The 19,191-nt window shown below is 40.3% G+C and overlaps 1 protein-coding gene across 1 annotated transcript in view; it reads right to left on the reverse strand.

Annotated features, from left to right (window-relative positions):
• Positions 1–581: 581 nt before the first annotated feature.
• The window catches only part of NEDD1 (NEDD1 gamma-tubulin ring complex targeting factor), a 43,370-nt gene continuing 24,760 nt past the window's right edge, over positions 582–19,191 (reverse strand). The window contains exons 9-15 of the mRNA XM_090042867.1: positions 15,503–15,631; positions 14,738–14,785; positions 14,171–14,400; positions 12,391–12,550; positions 11,593–11,749; positions 5,771–5,837; positions 582–3,053 (exon numbers count right to left, since the gene is read on the reverse strand). Of these exons, the coding sequence (XP_089898993.1) occupies positions 2,949–3,053; positions 5,771–5,837; positions 11,593–11,749; positions 12,391–12,550; positions 14,171–14,400; positions 14,738–14,785; positions 15,503–15,631 (896 nt within the window). The 3' untranslated portion in view covers positions 582–2,948. The remainder of the gene's footprint in view (positions 3,054–5,770; positions 5,838–11,592; positions 11,750–12,390; positions 12,551–14,170; positions 14,401–14,737; positions 14,786–15,502; positions 15,632–19,191) is intronic.

The following is a 19,191-nucleotide window of genomic DNA, read 5'->3' on the forward strand; positions in this document are numbered from 1 at the left end:
TTTTTTCCTTCGTTCTGCCTTTCAGAAGCAAGGTATGTATTATATTCCAGGATGTAATCTTATCTTGCATACATGGTATATTCCCAGACAGATTTAGGTACAATTATGTGTTTCTGTAGAAAAAAAAAAAGTACATAAATGGTGTTTTTTTTCCAGAAGAGGAATAACAATATGTGGTTGTAGAATAGGGAGCAGGGCTCCAGATCTGAGACTCAACAGTAACAAAAAAAGGGAGGATAGAAAAGAACATGCACTCTGCATCTCAAAACATGCATTTGAAAATAACTTTTAGAATTAGACATTAGCCCCATCATAACTGTATCCATTTCAAACTTGGAGATCCATTGTTTATTCCAGAACCATATGGTACAAAGCAAATGTTCATGATAAAACAGCAACATCTGCAGTAGCTGCCACAGTCCCAGATTCAAAACTAGAGGTAGTTAGTGCCAGGGTCTACAAGTTCCCTCAAGCTGAGAGTTTTCCAAAACATGTGGCCCATCTCTAGCTTTTTTCATTTAGCATTAGATGATTTGACTCCCATACTGCTGCGTCATTGTACACATGAATGATCACAACTGTTTTGTTCAGAAAAGTTGAAATACACACTTTATTTTAAAAATACAGTTCAGACTTGCATACAAGATAAACCACACCCCCTCATCTCACGGTGCTCACACTGCTGGGGTATCTCCACCATCCACCAGTGCCATAGTAAACCTGAGAAAAGGAAACAAGCCTCAAAACAAAAAACCCAAACCTTTTTTTAAACAGTCTTGCTACAATAACCTTTGTCTAGGAGGTGGGGGGGGGGGGCAGGGGGAGCCACACAGATTTCTGATCAAAACGCAGAAGTCTTAACATCTGCAGACCAAAATTCCCTGATATTTTTGGGCCATCTTGAGTAAGTGTTTGGTAACTAACCTAAAGGTCTGTATATGTTTGGATTCTACGTGGATTCACAGCAAAGTGTGCTATAAAACTATGGAAGGTGTACCCTACTTTTAAATCACCTTCTTGAGTGTGTAATAATGCAAGTATCAGTTAAAGTCTAAGCTTCCTAACAACTTACAAAAGATGTATGTACATTATTTGCATTAAATTACTAAAAATAAGTTTAAATTTATTCCATTTCCTTTCACTATGAAAAATTCTGTACAATATAGAAAGACTTTTTAAAAAGCTCATATGAACAGTAGCAATAAAACTGCAAGACAATATTCGAGTTCTATGCATACTTTTCAAGATTATACAATGATTCTGATGTTTTTATAAGAAAAATAGTTAGTTAACCTTGTAAAAAAATACAGGAGTATCTCCCTGTTAGAAATTGTGTTAAAGATGGTGAACAAATACATATCTTCAATTATAAAAACAAATTCAAGACAATGCAAGTAACACACTAAACTTTTTGTTATGGCCTTCTCATTTTCAGAGAAAGGCCAGAATGGATGTAAACATTGGATTTTGTAACTAATGTACTTGAGGTGTTTTCAAGCATCTTCTTTTGTATTGAAATAATGGATGACATTTCAAATGAGCCAAGTGCCCAGAGGGAAGGGTGAGGACAAGGGAACAAGAGACAAGGGTGAAACAGATCTCCAGAAAAACTGACTGTAAAAAGCACTTGTGGCAGATGCCTAATTTTGCACATCTTGCAGAGGCAAAGTTTCCCCTGCAGGTAAAACTGTGCCTCGTTCAAATCAATAACAACTCCAACTGATATCAGCAGAGCCAGATTATCACTCTAGGTACTTTGCCTCAGTAAGACTGCAACAGCAGGACCAACAGCACTCTGCTACTGGACAACAGCCAGTACTGAAGCGACAAGTTCACATCAACTTTCAGTTAAGACACCAATATTGATTTGGTATTCAGCACTGTCAAAAGTAAGTTACAACAGTGGTACCACTGAAAATATCAGTACATACATATAGTGGTAATACATTATACAATGAGTGATAAATGATAAAAAGTATGGGGTAGATATAGCTACAGTCCAATCCCGGCTATGATGACAACATTATAGTAGTATTAACAGTTGACTATTTCCTTACAAAATGTCAAAGCCTATGAGAGTTGCATTCAGTGAAACTGGGTAAATTATTCAGTATGTCATTAAATTATGTAAATATGCAAAAGAGGAAGGCCTCCTTCCTTTGAGGAGATCTGAAATAGCTAGAATTGTAACAAAATCTCACCCTGCAACTTAAATACTATTAAAAAACAAAAGGCAGGTGACAGAAATACAAAAACTTTTCACAACAAGCATCAGAATGCTTTTATCATGCTTTTCACAACAATAAGAAGGAGAATAACATTACATTACTTATTATTTCTATGAATGAAACCCAGTTTTAGTCAGTATGGGAAGTTACAAGTTTGCAATTTCTAGATAATATTTTGTATTAAAATAATTAGTATCAGAGATCTTGTATTTTCCAGCTACTTAGAAGCAAAACTCAATGTCATATTGTGGACAGGGTTCTCCCTTTCACAACAATATTTAACACTGAAGACCATTACTGACAAGAATGTAAAGTAATGTCATTGAACACATCTGACAGTATGTATATATAAATCTTTCTTACGGAAAATACATTTGTCCTGTTTCCTTTAGTTTATAAAAAGGCACTTCATGTATAGCTAAAGCTCTGCTAAAATAATTAAGTTAGCTTTCCAGTTAGACAATAGATGTAAAGCCTTGTTACCATGAAGATAGAAGAACACTCTCTACAGCTGTTATTACTGCAGATTGATCTATTAAATACTTTAGTCAGGTTTTGCATCATACAATATTTATTTAAAAGGAAGTATTTTTTCTGAATTCAAGCAAACAAAAATAGATCTTCATATGCTACTTCCGTGTTGGAAAGATGATCTCTCAATAGGCTAATATACCAAATATATTATGCTCATACCAACAAAATTAACTTTGTATAGACCTTTCAGAAGTGAGTCCTCAGTCTTTTATTTTCCTCTCGTAGTCTCTCAATTTCAGCTACCAGACTTTCATTTACAGAGTATCTTTCAAGTAAGGCATGCATTTCATTCTAGAGGAGGGGAGGAAAAAGAAAAACAAACATTCGCCATCATCATCAGCTACCATTTCCTTTCCAATGTTTACTCAAAGCATTTTCCCTTTAACTCTTCTGAAAATTCATTTAATGATGACAAGGTGGTAATATACTGTTTTTCCCTTTAAAAAGTTAAGCATTTGATAAGTCACTAGTATGAAATTTTAATGCTACTATACAATATTTCCCTCTTGAATTCATTATGCACTAGTGCACATTAAAACAAAGTTTGCCTTTGTTTCACTTTAGAAAGTGAATATATTCTTCATCTGTCATAAAAATGCAATACAGATTAGATTTTTTTTAATCAACCAAGGAGCGAAATCTTTAAGGCTCTGTAAGTTATTTCAACTTTGAAAGTACTTACACACTGAAACAAATGATGACACTCCTGAATTTGAAGCTCTCCAAGTCCTTTCCCCCCTCTACCCCAGAATATTTCAACATAACTGTGACAGCATGGGAGAGGGTGCTCTCCAGGGTGCTGGAGAACAGGAATCCCTGAACACCTCTCAGTCCCCAGAAGTTCCAAGGATAGCAATGGGATGAGGATAGAACAGAGTATTATGGGATGCTAGAACACTGATACAAACATTTCAGGAGGCACTTCAAACATGTTCCTCACTTTCTGCAGGTCATTTTTGAAGCACTTCAGCCATTTTTAATTGCTTCTTCAGCTGTGCACATCTGCACTCTGACTGTTTGGAGCACTTCAAAGTCACTTAGAGTGCTTCAAAATACATCATCTGTGCAGGGCCTGAGAAGTACGAAACATTCAACTGCAAGTTATTTCTTCTATTTGACCCACCAACTCCTCACCACTGTTCAACTTCTCAAAAAACCCCCCACAAACTGCTGACCAAGTCTCCTTCACATCTTTGTGGAACATCTACATCTGAAATCTTAGTTGTTTTTAGTTACATTTTGAATTAAACCAGAGCCTGGTTCAAGGATACCTATCAGTGTATATAAATCACAATTCCCAGCAATAAATCACTGATGCATATATGATTAAATACTGTAATGATTGTTAAAGAAAACTCCTGCTGGAGGGCCTATCAATCCTTATTAAATATGATCATTATCGTCTCTCCCTTCTCCCCTCTCATCTGTTTTTGGCTTTCACTTATTGGATCCACAACTGTATAACGACCCCACTCTTGCAATTCACTATACCCGTGTAGAGACCTATTGATGTAAAATGGGACTCCACAAAAGGCCGAGGTATACCCAAACAGATCTATTAGTTAGATGTTGCCTAAGATTACAAACTCCTCATGGTTATGCCAGCACCTCAGAACACCACCATATACTTGGACACTCTAACAATCAAAATGCCCCCATATTTTGATTGTTAATTCTCTCTCAATTCTGCTCCAGTATAAAGCAGTATGAATGCGTCCACCATGTTCTTGTATGACAACTTCATGCCTGATCACGTACAGATTCTCCCTCCTTTGGTCTGGAAGTTTGTTTCTTTTTGCCCATGAACCCCAAATTAAAAAGGACACACTGATGGCAAAAGACAATCGCTTGCTTCACTCCAATCCTCCTTCCTCCCACTTGAAAGATCCCAGTCTAACTGGCAAACTTAACAGATAATACAGAGCCATTAAACAGGTTAGTTCCTCCAAACTGCAGCAGAAAACACCAGGAAAAAAGGTGAAAGAAAAAACAAGTCCTTTTTAGTTTTTTCTTCCTCTTTCATTAATGAGGAGAAACATTACTTTGGGCATGTCTTCACTGAGGTGACAGCCTGTTCAAGCCACCTTAACTCCAAGCACACCCCATCCAGCCACCCCCACATGCATGCTCCAAATACGCTGGCAAAGGTGCTTTGTGATTGCCCCCAGAGGCTATTCTCAACCACATCAGAGACTAAGGTCTGAGAACAGGCAGAGATGCCCCTGGTGCAACCTCACCAGCATATTTTGGGAGTTGAAATGGTAAGTAGAAGTGTGTGGGTGGGGAATGCCTGGGACCCTTTTAGCCAGGAGTTGTTAGATCCAGGGCTTGTTTTCACCTATCTGATCATGGCAAAAGAGCCAAACTAGTGGTCTGTGAATGTCAAAGTTCAGGCTAGGTGACCTAAATAAAAAGGAGGTGGTTATTTGTTGTTTATATTATAGTAGTTTATGAGCTTAAATTGTATTCCTAAGCCACAGGCCAGTATTTCTCTTCCATGGGAATATAGACATGGTAAGAAGCAATTAAAAAAAGCATAATGCAAAGGCAAACAACACTGATTTTGTTTTAAGACAGTATGTAGGTGGGATATCCCCCACACAAGTGTTTTGCATTACACTGTGCAGTCAGCACCAGCTGAGAACACAAAAATAGATCTGCTTCCATTAGCACAAAGCACAGCCAGAGAAGTAGAAGGAGAGTGAAAGGAGAAACCAATGCTAGTCAGTTTCTCTTTGGTGTCCCATTTATCAAAAAATAATTAGTTAACTTAATTCATCTTTTAATAGCTTATTAGATTTCAATATCTAAGGTTTGTTCAGCCTGAGAAAGATCAACACAAACTAATATTCAGGTGTCTTCCCATTCATTTCTCTGGTACATTTCTTTATTTAGGATGCAAAGGAATATGCTTGTTTTTGAGTTTTGACAATAAAGTGAATGCCACACTTCATTACTACACAAAAACTATCATCTAAATACCAATTTACATTGCTGCTTGTACTTACTAACTGCACATGAAACTGTTTGATCATCTCCACTTGCAAATTCACAATGTCTCGGTGGCATGCTTCTCTGGGGAGACAAATAAAAAACCCAAATTATACCTTATCTTCATTGTCAATTTCACAAAGACTAATTCTCTTCTCATTCCAAAGTACATAAGCTGCTCCACTTGATCCTCACGACCATAGGATATCATAGAAACAAAAGTGGGGACTCTTACTGTCCCCTTTCCTAATTGGTGCAGAAACACCAGAGTTATGAAATAATTCAATATGGCCTGTATCTGTTCACATCATCCAATTTCAGCAGACCAGCTGCTGTGATATGTCACTTTTTAAACCCTTGGGGAAAAGAAAGGCATTTAAGAGCAATATAGAACATTTAAACCCTTGTCTCTTTGTTGATTATAGGACAGGGAAGGTCAATAAAATACATTTGGTATTTTCATCTGCACATTACAGGTTTCTCTTAGATTTATATTGTATTTTTATTCAATTTAAATTTTAAGCTCTGTTGATCACACAGCACTATGCATAACAGTGATTCTCAATTCAACTGAAGTCATTCACCTTTAATGGAGTATAAGAAGATTTTCAATATCAGTCCACAGTCTGAGACGGTACCTGCTTATTGCACCAGTGTTTAGAAAACTGATTATGCAACAAGCCATGTCAAATTTGTCTCAAATCTAGTGAATATTCCAGATTATGTAAGCATAAACCCAGCACAGATAGTCCAACTGAAAATCCCTTTTACTGATAAGTAACATTACTTTTTCTTAGAGCACTCTCGGTGCATATTTCTTATTGCCAGGGTTTTCTCGCTTCAAAAACTGTACTGGGAGATTACTGTCCACAGCCACCAGAGACTCTCATTTCTGGGCCTTAGCAAAGTTTATATATTATAGTAATTATTACTACTTGGAGACAAAATGAATCCTATGGAATGATGGTTCAAGAGCTTTCCACATAACCCCCAATCCTCAGCACTCAGGAGTTCTTAGCAAGAAACGCTGAACTACCAAAAGCTTAGGAGTTTGGAGGAAAGTACTAGAGCCTTTTCCATCAATATCTAATGCAAAGAACAGCTATAGGCAATGAAGTATGGATCAAAGCAGTCTCCCCTTCCCAGTCTTCTAATCCTTAAGTTAATGGACAGAAAATATGAGACTAGAGCAGGGTTTGGCAAAATACAGCCCATGGGCCAGACCCAACCAACTGATTGGATCTGGCCCACGGCTACCCTTGTGGTGCTCCACATAAGGCCAAGCCCCGCTTAGGGCAACCTGCGCCTCCCAGCCCAGCCCTGGCCAGCACGCACAGCTTTTGATGAGGCTGGTCTCGGTATGGCTGCTGCTTGGCTCCCCTCACCTCCGGCAATGGCTCCTCTTCCTGCACCTGCCGCAAAAATAAATCAGGGATGCGGCCACATTGGGTCACTTGTTTAACTACTTCAACTATTACTATGTGGTCAACACTTTAGAGTCCACCTGGCCAAACTAACTCTCATAGACATCAAACCAATGGCCTTCAGGGATCAGAACTGGCACCTCTCTTTTTTGACCTGCACATTAATGACCTGCCTGCAACTGGCTCATGAAAATTTGCTTGTGCTGATGACAGTGCCTTTGCCAGCCATGCTCATGACTTTTCAAGTGTGGAACTCACACTGAATGGAGACATGAGACTGATACCAGAGTACTGCCTAAAGTAGAGCTTCAAACCAAATCTCTCAAAGACTGCCTCAAGTATTTTTCATCTACATAATGTCAGTGCCAATTGTGAATTCACTATCCTGCATTATCAAGTTTAGACTCCTGCTATTGCTTGCAACATATAACCATTCATAAACTATTCAAGTTTGACCTACAAAGATAGTATCCAACATTTGGTATGTCCAAATGTCCAGTAAGTTGTACTATAAAAATGTAGGGGTATGTCTACATGGCACTATGAAAGGCAACACGGATATACCAAAGCTAGTTCTGAACAAGCCAGGTTGGGTATCTGAAGCAGCAAAGCCATGTCTAGGTGATGTTCTTCCTGAGCTGAGTAGCCCTGTTCAGTAGGTTATATTAGCCTGGGCAGACTACCGTTCTAATTCAGATATACTGCCCTTGGTAGCCAAGCCAACTCATTCAGAGCTAGCACAACTATTTTTACATGGCACTGTATCATACCACACACACTTATCCAAAATGACAGAAACAAGGTATGCATGCACTTCCTATACAAAACAATAATGCTAAGCATCTTTTGTCTCCAAGTCTCCATCCTCCACAGTAAAATCATAACCTCTCTTTTCCTACTCAGATATATTTCTTTCACTTCCACTGGTAGGTGGCTAATCCTTCCTTCCTTGCTAACTCACTTATCTGAGGCAGAAAAAAGTTTCTCTTTAGTTAGTTTAAATTCTAACATGACTCCCTTAGAATTTCCTTGAGGTGGAAGTACAGCCATTTTCATTAAAATTGGAGCTAGGATGAGGGCGAGGAAAAAAGATTAAAAAAATACATTTGGCAAGAAATCAAAAAAGTTACTTTTCTTACGTTATCTTCTCTACATTAAAACAAAAGCTACAGCATTTTTTCCTCTTAAATGCAAATAAAAAGGAACATTTCTGGGGTAGGTACAAAAATACCAAGACAGAAAGAAATATTCAGTCTCATGCCATATACAGCTTTTACCAACAACATGCCACATACTAAAGAGTGTTTTAAACAAACAACAAAAAAGAAATTAGAAGATTTGGGGTAACTGCATTTTTAATAAGAGATTAGATTATGGATTGGTACAGGATGGTTTTGATCCTAATCTCAGGAAGGGGGCTGGATTGGATGACCTGTGGAGGTCCCCTTCCAGCCCCACGTCTCTATGATTCTATTACTCTATTTATACAGGCTTGATATAACAGCACCTAGTGTTTGATCACATTGGACCAGGAGTTCTGGGAAGACTACTGCCATCACCTACAAAAAGGGACTGACTGAGAGCTGTTCCATGTCGGTAAGTGCATCAAAACAGCTACTCCAGTGTAGTTATTTCAGTGTAAACCCATTCTTGAATAAAAATGCCTTTCTAGATTGTGGGAGGAACAGCAGGTCAGGGGAGGGCCGGAATTCCCTTGGGAAAATTCTTTTCAGGCATATTAAATCTAATCAATAACGTTCACTGTCAGTGCTACCATGTGTTTTTAAAAACCCTACCTCTCCCTTTCTTACATATTTTTGGCCCTGAAATAGTTAACAATCCACAGGATTAAAGAAATAATGATAATAATTTTTTTTTTTTACTGGCATCAGAATAACTGTCCATTGAAAGAAATGGTGCAGTTCACAGTCTAAGCTATTCCAGGCTCTTTGCAAACAGTTGTCTTGGTTACATTCAAGTCACCTTTCATTTGCTTAGATAGGACTTCATGTCACGTTAGCCAACACATTTTTAAAAAACTATTATGGAGAAGGCACAGTTTCTTTAAAAATGATTACTGGTCAAAACAAAGATTAAAATTGAGAAAGGGGAAACAATTAGACAGGTAGTGGGGGACAGCTTTCTGACTAGAAGAATCACTGGACTCTTCCAATTTCCCCAAAGAAAAACAAAGTTGGGAAATGACACCAGACAGTGAAGTACAGGAACTATTTTTTATTGTCATCTAGTCTGCCATCACTTACAAAAATCTAAAATTTCAAGAAATGTAATATATTTTTGGCTCACTTTCCTATATTTTGTGCCAAGAAGCAAAAAGCCATTCCTCTGGCTTGCCTTGGGATGTTTTGCTTCAGTGAAGCAAAAAGAACTTTCAGTAATGGCTCCACATGCAGGAATAAATCAATGCCAACCAGTCTTCTTCATTTTCGATATTGGGTACTCCTTTTTGTGTAAAGCTGCTCCTGTAAGATTTCTCTTAATGCTGCAGTCAATAACAACTGATTCCATAGCTTTGTAGCTATCTAGACTGAGCAAAGCTCAAGGCATTGCCTTAACAACTTACTTCCTTGTACGTAAAAGAGCCACAACAACAGCTCAATATGTTTTCACCAGAACACAAAAGCAAAAGTGAAGTAGAGAAACTGATGGGGTCCTGGTCACACCTAACCTGTTACTTAATTTTTAGAAAGTTTCAGATATCATAAGTTCATTAGATTCAACAAATTAAACTACACATACACAAATTGTAAAAAAGACAGCACTAAAAAGCTTAAGACATAATGGGTCTGATATAACTGCCACGAAGTCTATAGGGCTGGCTGATGTTGTAGCGGTGACAGGCCAGAAAAAATGAGCAAGGCAAAGATTTTTGTGGATGATCTCTTTTACTGGACCAACTGTAGAGCTCAGAAGAACACAAATTACACAGGTGAACCATTAAGAAGTAACACTAACAAAAATCCTCACCTTTTGCACTACATCTATACTCGCTTTTAAATTTATTTCAGTATGGAATTGCATTGGATCCCTGGGGACACTTTTGCACATGCTTGGAGGGGGGCTTAACTAGAGAAGCTCCAAGAGCATCTCCTTCAAACAAGCTTTAGCTCAAGTACCCCTGCCACCATTTTGAAGTGTGGGGACACTGATACATGAAACATGGAGGCTGGCTGGAGAGCAATAATAACCATGCTCCAACAGACTTAATTAAATTGAGTCTGCTCACACGTGCTATAATTACAGCACATCGGAGGAGCCTCTGCCCTCATGTACAAGCACCCTAAGGTACCAAAAACCCAATATCCCAGTGATATCCAACCATTTTGCTTCACAGGCTAGATGGGTGGTATCCAGCCTGTCCATGGGCTGGATCTGTCCAAAAGACTCAGTCTAGCACTCACAACAGATGGGGCTCAAGCCCATTCCAACTGTGTGGTGAGCATCCCAGCCCTGACCCAGACATACTGGGGGAAGGGAAGGGAAGGGTGTGTTCCTATCCAGCCATGTGGCAACAGCCCAGTCCTGAATCAGCTATGTGGGGGGGGGAGGACACAGCCAGACCCTGGTCCAGATATGTGGGGGTAGTCCAGGCCCAACCCGGCTATGCACCAATGGCCCCAGCCTAGTCCCTATCTGGCTGCTATAGAGGGGGAAGAAAGAAGGCCTCCTGAGCCCAATCCAACTGCATGGCACTGGCATGGCATGGCCTGACCCGGCCCGGCCACAATCCAGCAGCAGGGTGGGGTAGTGGGAGGAGGCATCTCAGGCCTAATCTGGCCACAAGTGCCTTGTTTATTTTGACAGTTGGAGATGGGTGGCAATATTAAATTGCCACTGCTCCCCTACTGCCAAGGTTCCCAAACTGTGGGGTGCCCCACAGGTTGGATGCCCTGGCTTCACAGGCTGGATTTAGCCTGCAGGTCAGTGGTTGAACACCCTTGCTTTATCCCAAAATGGTTAATCCCCAGAAGAAAAGCTCCTATTCCTAGGATTAAAGAATAAAAGATTCCATGGCACATTAAAAACTTCATTCAACTGAAGATCTCAGCTAACCCAAAAAGTATTCAGATAGCAAGCCAAGCAAATAAATTATGTTTCTGGGTTGCTCCCCTGAATAGAAGCCTCACCCTAAAGATTACATGGATGCTTACAGGTTTGTCACTGACACTATTATGTTAGGCAATGCATAAACACAACCATTAGACAGCTTGCTGACCAATGAAAGATTCAGACCCCATTTATTGCAACATAAATGAAAAAGTAGAATTCTGATCCTCTAGAACAGAATGGTTTGTTCAACAATTCAGAGTTTATATGTAAAGTTACCTTAAACTGTAAAATCGAATTGAAAAACAAGGTCAATGAAAAAGCTGGCTGTACTTGGATTTCAGTACCTGAAATCATCCAGAGTTTCCTGTATCATATTTTGAATGAAATTAATTTGAATTGATGTCAAGGGTGCGTTTGGTCTATTACTTCCAATAGTGTCTACTATTTTTTCAGATAATGAACTGGCAACTCCAGCAGAAACAGCTGATGTTATCTTTGGACCTGTAAGTAAATTAAGAGTATAAGAATGATTCTGGACAATTGAAAGTTTCTGTTATTCTACAGCGGTGGTTCTCAAAACTTTTTTGTGCCAGGGCCCATTTGTAAACATCAATGGCCAGTTCCAATCCAGTACCCCTCACTCTTGACTTGCTGCCTCCACTCCCAAGCCTCAGACTCCCAGCATGTGGGGCCACGGGCAGAGTGTGTGTGGGTATATGGAGCCCAAACAGCCTCTTGCAGGCTGGAAGTCTGCCAGTCTGCAAGGGAAAAGCCATGGTTTCCCACATTTTTCTCCTGTAAAGGAGAATCCATTTTTAAAGTTTACTCATGGCCCTTTTGTATATTCTTGTGAACCACCTTTGGGTTGTGACCCACAGGTTGAGAAGTACTGTTCTATAGAACATGTGTGCACTGTTAATAATATGGGTAACACATTCAAATACATTTAAGTGACGGGGAATCGAAGGGTCAAAGAGAAAAGTATTTAGGCAGCTAGCGATGCTAACAGGCAGATAGCAGGATATGAAAAGTACTTGTAAGCGCTAGGTGCTCAATTCCATTTCCTTCTTCTTTCAATAGTTTCCAAATCAGGTGTCACAAACAACACCATGTGTGTAACTGGAGAAATTCCACCTACTTACTGGTTGAGGCAATACCATTCACTGGCGAGTCATATGTTAGATGTGTCTGAATAGTCTTTGCTAGCTTCTCATTTCCCTCAGGAGTCTTGATAACAGTGGATGCTGGTGGAGGGTTTGAATGTCCAGACTCAGCACTTGATGATGAACTCAATTTTAAAAGCTTATATATACACAAAAAGGGGGGGAAAAGCAGTAATTACAACTCCCCAGGTACAGTTGATGACTGTTCATATTTAAGATCTATTACTTTTGTTGTGTTTGTTTTAAATAAAATAAAATTTATTTGACACTAGCATTAAAAAAAAACAAAACCAAAAAAAAAACAAAACCTCCAAGATATTCTCAGGGGTGGCCTTGAGAACTTAACTTTACATTGGAATTGAAATTACGTAACAGACTTTATGTTCTAAGTAAAGACAGCGGCCATACAAAGACATACAGAGATTCTTCCCCTTCTTGGTTACTATGAGTTAGGCAAGAGACATAATCTACTGCTCTTTAAAACCAAGAAATGATTACCCCAGACTATTTAGCAACTGATGGATTAGTTTGACTTTAGCGTATAACTTTATACTGAATATTTACTGGTGACATGTAAGCTTATACTATATATATTATCTTTGATTTGGTTAATCTTTGAGATGCATCTCTATCCTGCCTTCTATACTGCCACAGCCTTCTACAGAAAAGCATGTAAACTTCTATTACATATCCAGAGCATAGGATTATAAAAAACAAATGAATTATAAACTGATATGTAAAAAGGTAGATCAACAGTTAGATCTCTTCTGAAGTTGCATAAATAAAAACTGTAAGGTTAACATGACATTTAAAAGTTACGTTTTTAGTACCTTGTAGGCCTGTGCAAATCAGAAAGCATTCGATGTGGATTCACCAGATTCGGAGGACAGTGATTTGAATCAACGAATCCAAATCAAATCCCCATTCAATTCGGCTGACTCGATGTTGAAAGATTTGGTGCCGATTCAGAGAGATTGGGCGATTTGGATTAGCCAGGGAGAGGCAGGCACAGCTGGGTAGCTGCAGGTTCTCCCACAGGTCCTCCAGCTGTGGCTGCCTCCCCAGGTGGGGGGACTGCTAGGGAAGCCCCCATGGCTGCCCTGCCTGGCCCCGTTCTCCTGGTACTTAAAAAAAAGTGCCATACTCACTAGCTGCGGCAGCACTCATTAGGGCCTCTGAGGGCTTGTGGCAGAACCAATCCCCCCCCTACCCGCACAGCATGGGACAGCGGTGATCACCCCCCCTCGCCACGCACCCATGTGGCAGCTGCCTCAGCACAGGGGCACTGCGTGCCGTCTGGGAGCTGGGGCCAGTCAGTGCAGGGCTTTGTTCTTTTTTTTTTTTGTACCAGGAGGCTGGGGCCAGGCAGGGCAGCCATGGGGGCTTCCCCCACAGCTCCCCCAGCCTGGGGAGAGGCAGGCACAGCCAGAGGAGCCACAGGGGAACCTGCAGACACCGGGCTGTGCCTGCCTCTCCCCAACTGATCCAAATCTCTGAATCTTTTCCGAATCTATTCAAAGCATCCAAATCGATTCAGAACTTCTAGCAGGTCTCCCGATTCGATTTGAATTCAGAGATTTGGCCCTCAAATTGGGCCAAATCTCCTCTGAATTGAATTGGCAGGCAAAGCTTCGCACAGCCCTAATTATCTTGAAGAGTTTGGCAAATTCACCACCAGCAAAAAACCAGTTATAACATATCATAAAGGCTACAGAAAAATACTAAATAAAGGTTACTTGTGACAATTAATGTTTAGTACCTGTTTGAATGATTCTCTAGATTCTTGTATCCCAAGACTTATTTTCTTAACTTCAGCATCTTGATTTGATTGTTCATCTTCTTCTTTAATCGGCGATCCAACAAATACATGCAATGGACTACTATGTGTCCCTGGGGCATTAGAACCCACAGGGTTTCTTTTTATGGGAAATGCAGTGTTCAATTGCGGGAGGAAATCCAAACCAGAAAGGTAAGATTGAAAATCCAAACCTGAAAGAGAAACAAATCTGCTTGCACTGATGATAAATTTATGAATGTTACTAACAAGCATAGAAAGCAAACACACATCCTGAACTGCTGATTATCTAAAGGAACCGTTTTCTTAGAATATTTATGGTGGGACAATTCGTGGTACACCAATTATGCCTGTAGGGCTCCAATTTGTCCATGCATTATACCACATCTGTAAAAGTCCAGTTATATCAATATTTGCCATGTATATTATTTGCTTTCAGTGCAGTCATACAAATAAACTGATAACAAGTCTTGGAGAACCAGATTTATTTTTAATCTAGACTATAAACAAATTTACTGCAAAACTGCTTACCATCTCCTTTTCCTGGAACATCTTCATTTTCTTTATAAGTAACAACATCTACAAAATATTAGCACAAATAAAATTAAATTTAAATAAATACTGAGTAAATATAAATTAATAATAGTTTCTGTATTTCATATTCCTGCTTCTACTTTGGTACAGTGCCTGGATTCATGCAGACTCACAGCTTCAAAGGGATTTCACAAATTTGCAGGTCCATGTTAATATTGTTGCGTATGTTTATAGAACTTGGACTGGTAAGCCATAAGCACAGGCTTCAACTTTTCTTCACACAGATATTCAGTTCTCCGATGACTTGGCCCCCTGCTATTTGATCATTATGTTCACATTTTTTATATGTGCAATTCTACCAAGCTTAAAAATTAAAGTGGACTTCACACTCCAGACTGCTTGGAAAACTTAGTTCAGGGCTGTGCGCATCAGACCCACCTCTAACAGCAATTTTTAAAATGATCATTTTTCTACAGTATTTTCAGTAGACATCTGACATCCTTTAATACTTTCTAGATGGAAAAATGCAGTTCTTATTTTTAAAAGCACATTGATGAAAATCTTTTCCTATCTGCCTACTAAAAAATTCTGTTTTCTAAAGCATGCCAATATTTAGTATCCTGTGTTGAACGTGCAAGACTAAAGGCATTAATCCCTCTCTGGCTTATTGGAAGAGACATGGGACACAGGAAAAATGCTGAAGGACAAAGCAAGAACTCATCTCCACATTGTCTTATTGTATTTTCCATATGATCAACTTACCATCTCTAATGGGAGAAAACATGTCACCTAAACTATTTCGTCCCAAATCAAAGTTAGCCATCTCAGCATTCTTTCCTTGATCTGTTTCTCTTGATGGAATTATATCTAGACTGCCACTACGAGGAAAACCTTGAAAGGACAAAATTCAATTAGGGATACTGTTCCTCAAATAAATTAGTATTTTTAAGCTTATCTTCCTTTACCAAGTGCTTAATAGAAATTTACTCTCAATAATTTCTCATACACACACACACACACATTTTACTCCATTTAAGCCAATCCTGCAATAACTCAAACTTGAAAACCAACTCATAACTTCCATCCATACCTTCCTCCACCTGAGATAGTAAACCTATAACCCTCCAGGCATACCCTTGAAAGAAAAAAAAGATATAGTTTGACTTTAAGAATAGGAAAACTTGTTAATAAATACAAGTGCTGAAACCACACTTTTTGTGTAGTCCTAATACAGTTTTTTCAGGTATCAAATAAAATATTGGGACAAACATGAAATAATAAACATCCCACGCCAGGAACTATTCTCAGATTTTATAACAATGCTTATCAATGTTAAACAGCAAATGGAGCAGTCAGATCTGATTTTCAGCCATGGAGTCCCCTGGCAGACGTTAGAATAATGGCATAATGGGATCTGATCCCCTATTCAAACAACAGCGTGAACTGCCACGCACATGTGGTTTACTCCGCAACTCCCTTTGGAGCTGTAGCGTAAAGCAAGCAACGTGCAGAGCAATATGCAGAGCGAGCCCTGTGGCTTGCCCCAACCTGGAAATTTAAAGATCCTTTCCCTACACCTCCCAAGGGAACAAATCTGTACTTAGCTAGGTTATTGGGCAAAGGGGAGGTTTAGAAGTCACCAAAGCAGGAGGGAGCCCCTCACCTGCCCTGGATAGAAGCCCTGCTCCTAACCCCACTTAGGTTACAGGTTCCTATTAAAATAATGTTGCAATTGGGATCAGTCCCTGACCCAAACAGTTGCAGGTCCTGACATGCACGTTGGCATGGCACCAGAGAGAAAAGGTAAATCAGATTTTTTTTTAAACCTGGATAGAACATGCTTTTCCCTCTAGGCTTCAAACAGATAAACACTGAGGTGGTATTACAATAATATACACATACAATTTACCATATTTACTTGACTCCAAGATGAGTCATCTTTGCTCCCCTTCCCCCATAGTGAAAAAAAGAAGCCTGTTCTTAAAATTTGAGTATAGCCCAGGCCAGATGGCTGTTGTGGCTACAGCTCCAACCCTGACCAACTCCTGCCCTGGCCCTGGGGAGACCATGCATTGCTGGGAAGACAGGAGCATGGGGAAGATCACAGTGGCATAGGAACTGCAGGGGCTTGGGCTCTGGCACTGACCTGGAGCTGCTGCAGCTCAGACTCCAGGATTAGGGCTGGAAATGGAACTGCTACTATTGCCTGGCCAGGGCCACAGCTGGAGCCGGAGCTGCTGCCTAGGGTAAACACTGGCAGGGGTAGGCACAATGGGAACAAGCTCGGGGGTGGGGGCAGCGGGGGAGACGGTGGCAGGAAAGAGACAGGAGAAGACAGACAAACAGGCACTAAGGGACACAAAGAACAGAGGGCAAGCTGACTGTCCTTCCCCACTGCTTACTCCCACACTACTGCTTTCTTCACCTTAAACAATGGGAGGGGATGAGTTTACAATAAAATTCTAATTAATGGGGGATTATACATGGAAAATTGTAATTTTTTGTTATAAATTGTTCATGTACCAAACCTAATTATTGGGGGTCATCTTACATTCAGAGTTGTCTTGAATGCAGGCAAATGCAGTATATTAAAAAAAAAAAAACCTATTAGCAGGTACCCACCATGTAAAATTTCAGTCCAAAGAGTTGAAGTTTGACAATATAATATGTAACTGAAAACAGTCTCATAACAGTGTGTCAGGCCACATTAAGAAGCAGTGCTGTTAGCCCTTCCTATACCATATTTTCCCAAACACAAGACAAGGTTCTCCTCCACCCCCGCCAATCACCATGTGAAAAAGTCCCATATCTTATATTTGCAAGCAAGGAAACCTCCTTAAGTACACTGTCTATTATTAAACTACTACCAAAAGTAGCATGCACTCAGCAATAGAAACCTCTTATGAAGTTGATTTAATATAGCCAACACTGCATGACTATAAAACACATGGCCTACACTGGACAAACTGGTGGGAACCTACTGCAGAGACACGTTAGTGCAGCCTATTTGAACAACATATATAGTAGTGCCCACTGCACACACTTCCCCTCAGCACCAACTCTACTGCAAGTCATGGTAAGCCACTGTACTCATCAGATGCAGCTGGTAAACTCAGACTGGTGGGGCAGGTAGAGCTTCCCGTGGGAGCAGAGGGGGCTGATGGGTTTGCAGCCAACCGGGCGGGGGGGGGGGGGGGGTGCAACTTCCCTTATACCAGCCAGAGTGCCCGGCCAGCTACAAACTGTCCCCCCCTCCACACTCCCAGCTGGCTGCAAACCCCACCCTGCTCTGGGCTGGCTGCAAACCCCCCACCCTTCCATGGGATGCTCCACCTGCCCCCCCAGTCTGAGCTCACCAGCCACACCTGCACTGCATACATTTTTATTTCTTCTTCACTTCAACAGATGAGCTGCCTTCTTTCCCATTTCCAATGATTCCTGTTTCTTCACTAGCCTTAAATGTCCAGCAAGCATCACCAGACAGGGTCCCAAACAATTCACCCAGAATTCCTCTGTCACCTCCTCTCTCAAACCGTTGCATATGATTAAGGCCTAACTCTTCATGAAGTGGAGCTGGACCTGTGCTTGCATCTCATCTGCATATACATTTTTGGAGGATTCCAGAACTCACAACACAAGCACCTGGTTCCAGTCATGAGTGTGGTGCTAATTAGCACATGGATACTTTGTGGCAGGCAGGGGTGGGAGTTACCTGGAATAAATACACATACTGATTGGTGCTGAGCTGTGAGGTCACCACAGTTTAAAACAATGCTTAGTCCAGTGAACTACAGGCAGTCCTTGTCTTACAACGTTTCGAGTTACAATGTTTCACACTTAAAATGTTTATAAACTAACACCCTATTTCAATTTTATGACATCAGTTTTGATTTTACAACGCTTGATCTGATGTGACACCACACCAACGAACAAGTTAGCTGCGTCGCTTATCTCCCTGGAGAACATCTGTCCAAACCTCCTTGGATACTTTCTTTAAGTAAGCAGACAAGTCTCCAGAAAAACCTGCAGCCAAGACTCCAGCCAAGAGCCCTTCAAAAAGTCCAACCAAGAGCCCTTCAGAAAAGTCCAGCAGCCACCCCAAAGAAATCCTTCCAAATTAATGTGTTTGCTATTTATAATATAGCTACATTAATGTAGCTATATTACTCATCTATAATTGATGAAGTACAAAATTCTAGGATATTTTTGGTGAAAATAGGGTATCAGGCCTTGGTTCAGGAACCAATCCCCCATTTATAACATTCCTTCTTATGAGAAAATTGATTCCAAGTTACAATGTTTTGACTTAAGACGCAGCTTTCAGGAACCAATTGTGATGCAAGCCCGAGGACTGCCTGCATGTGGTAAATCACGAGTCTTTTGGCTTTGGACTAATAAGCAGGTACAAACACACTGCTTAAAAGCATGTTTATGGGGTACCTGTGCTAAAA

Source organism: Crocodylus siamensis, chromosome 4, assembly GCF_052110815.1.
Source record: "Crocodylus siamensis isolate JL-2025a chromosome 4, ASM5211081v1, whole genome shotgun sequence".
Classification (NCBI taxonomy): domain Eukaryota; kingdom Metazoa; phylum Chordata; order Crocodylia; family Crocodylidae; genus Crocodylus; species Crocodylus siamensis.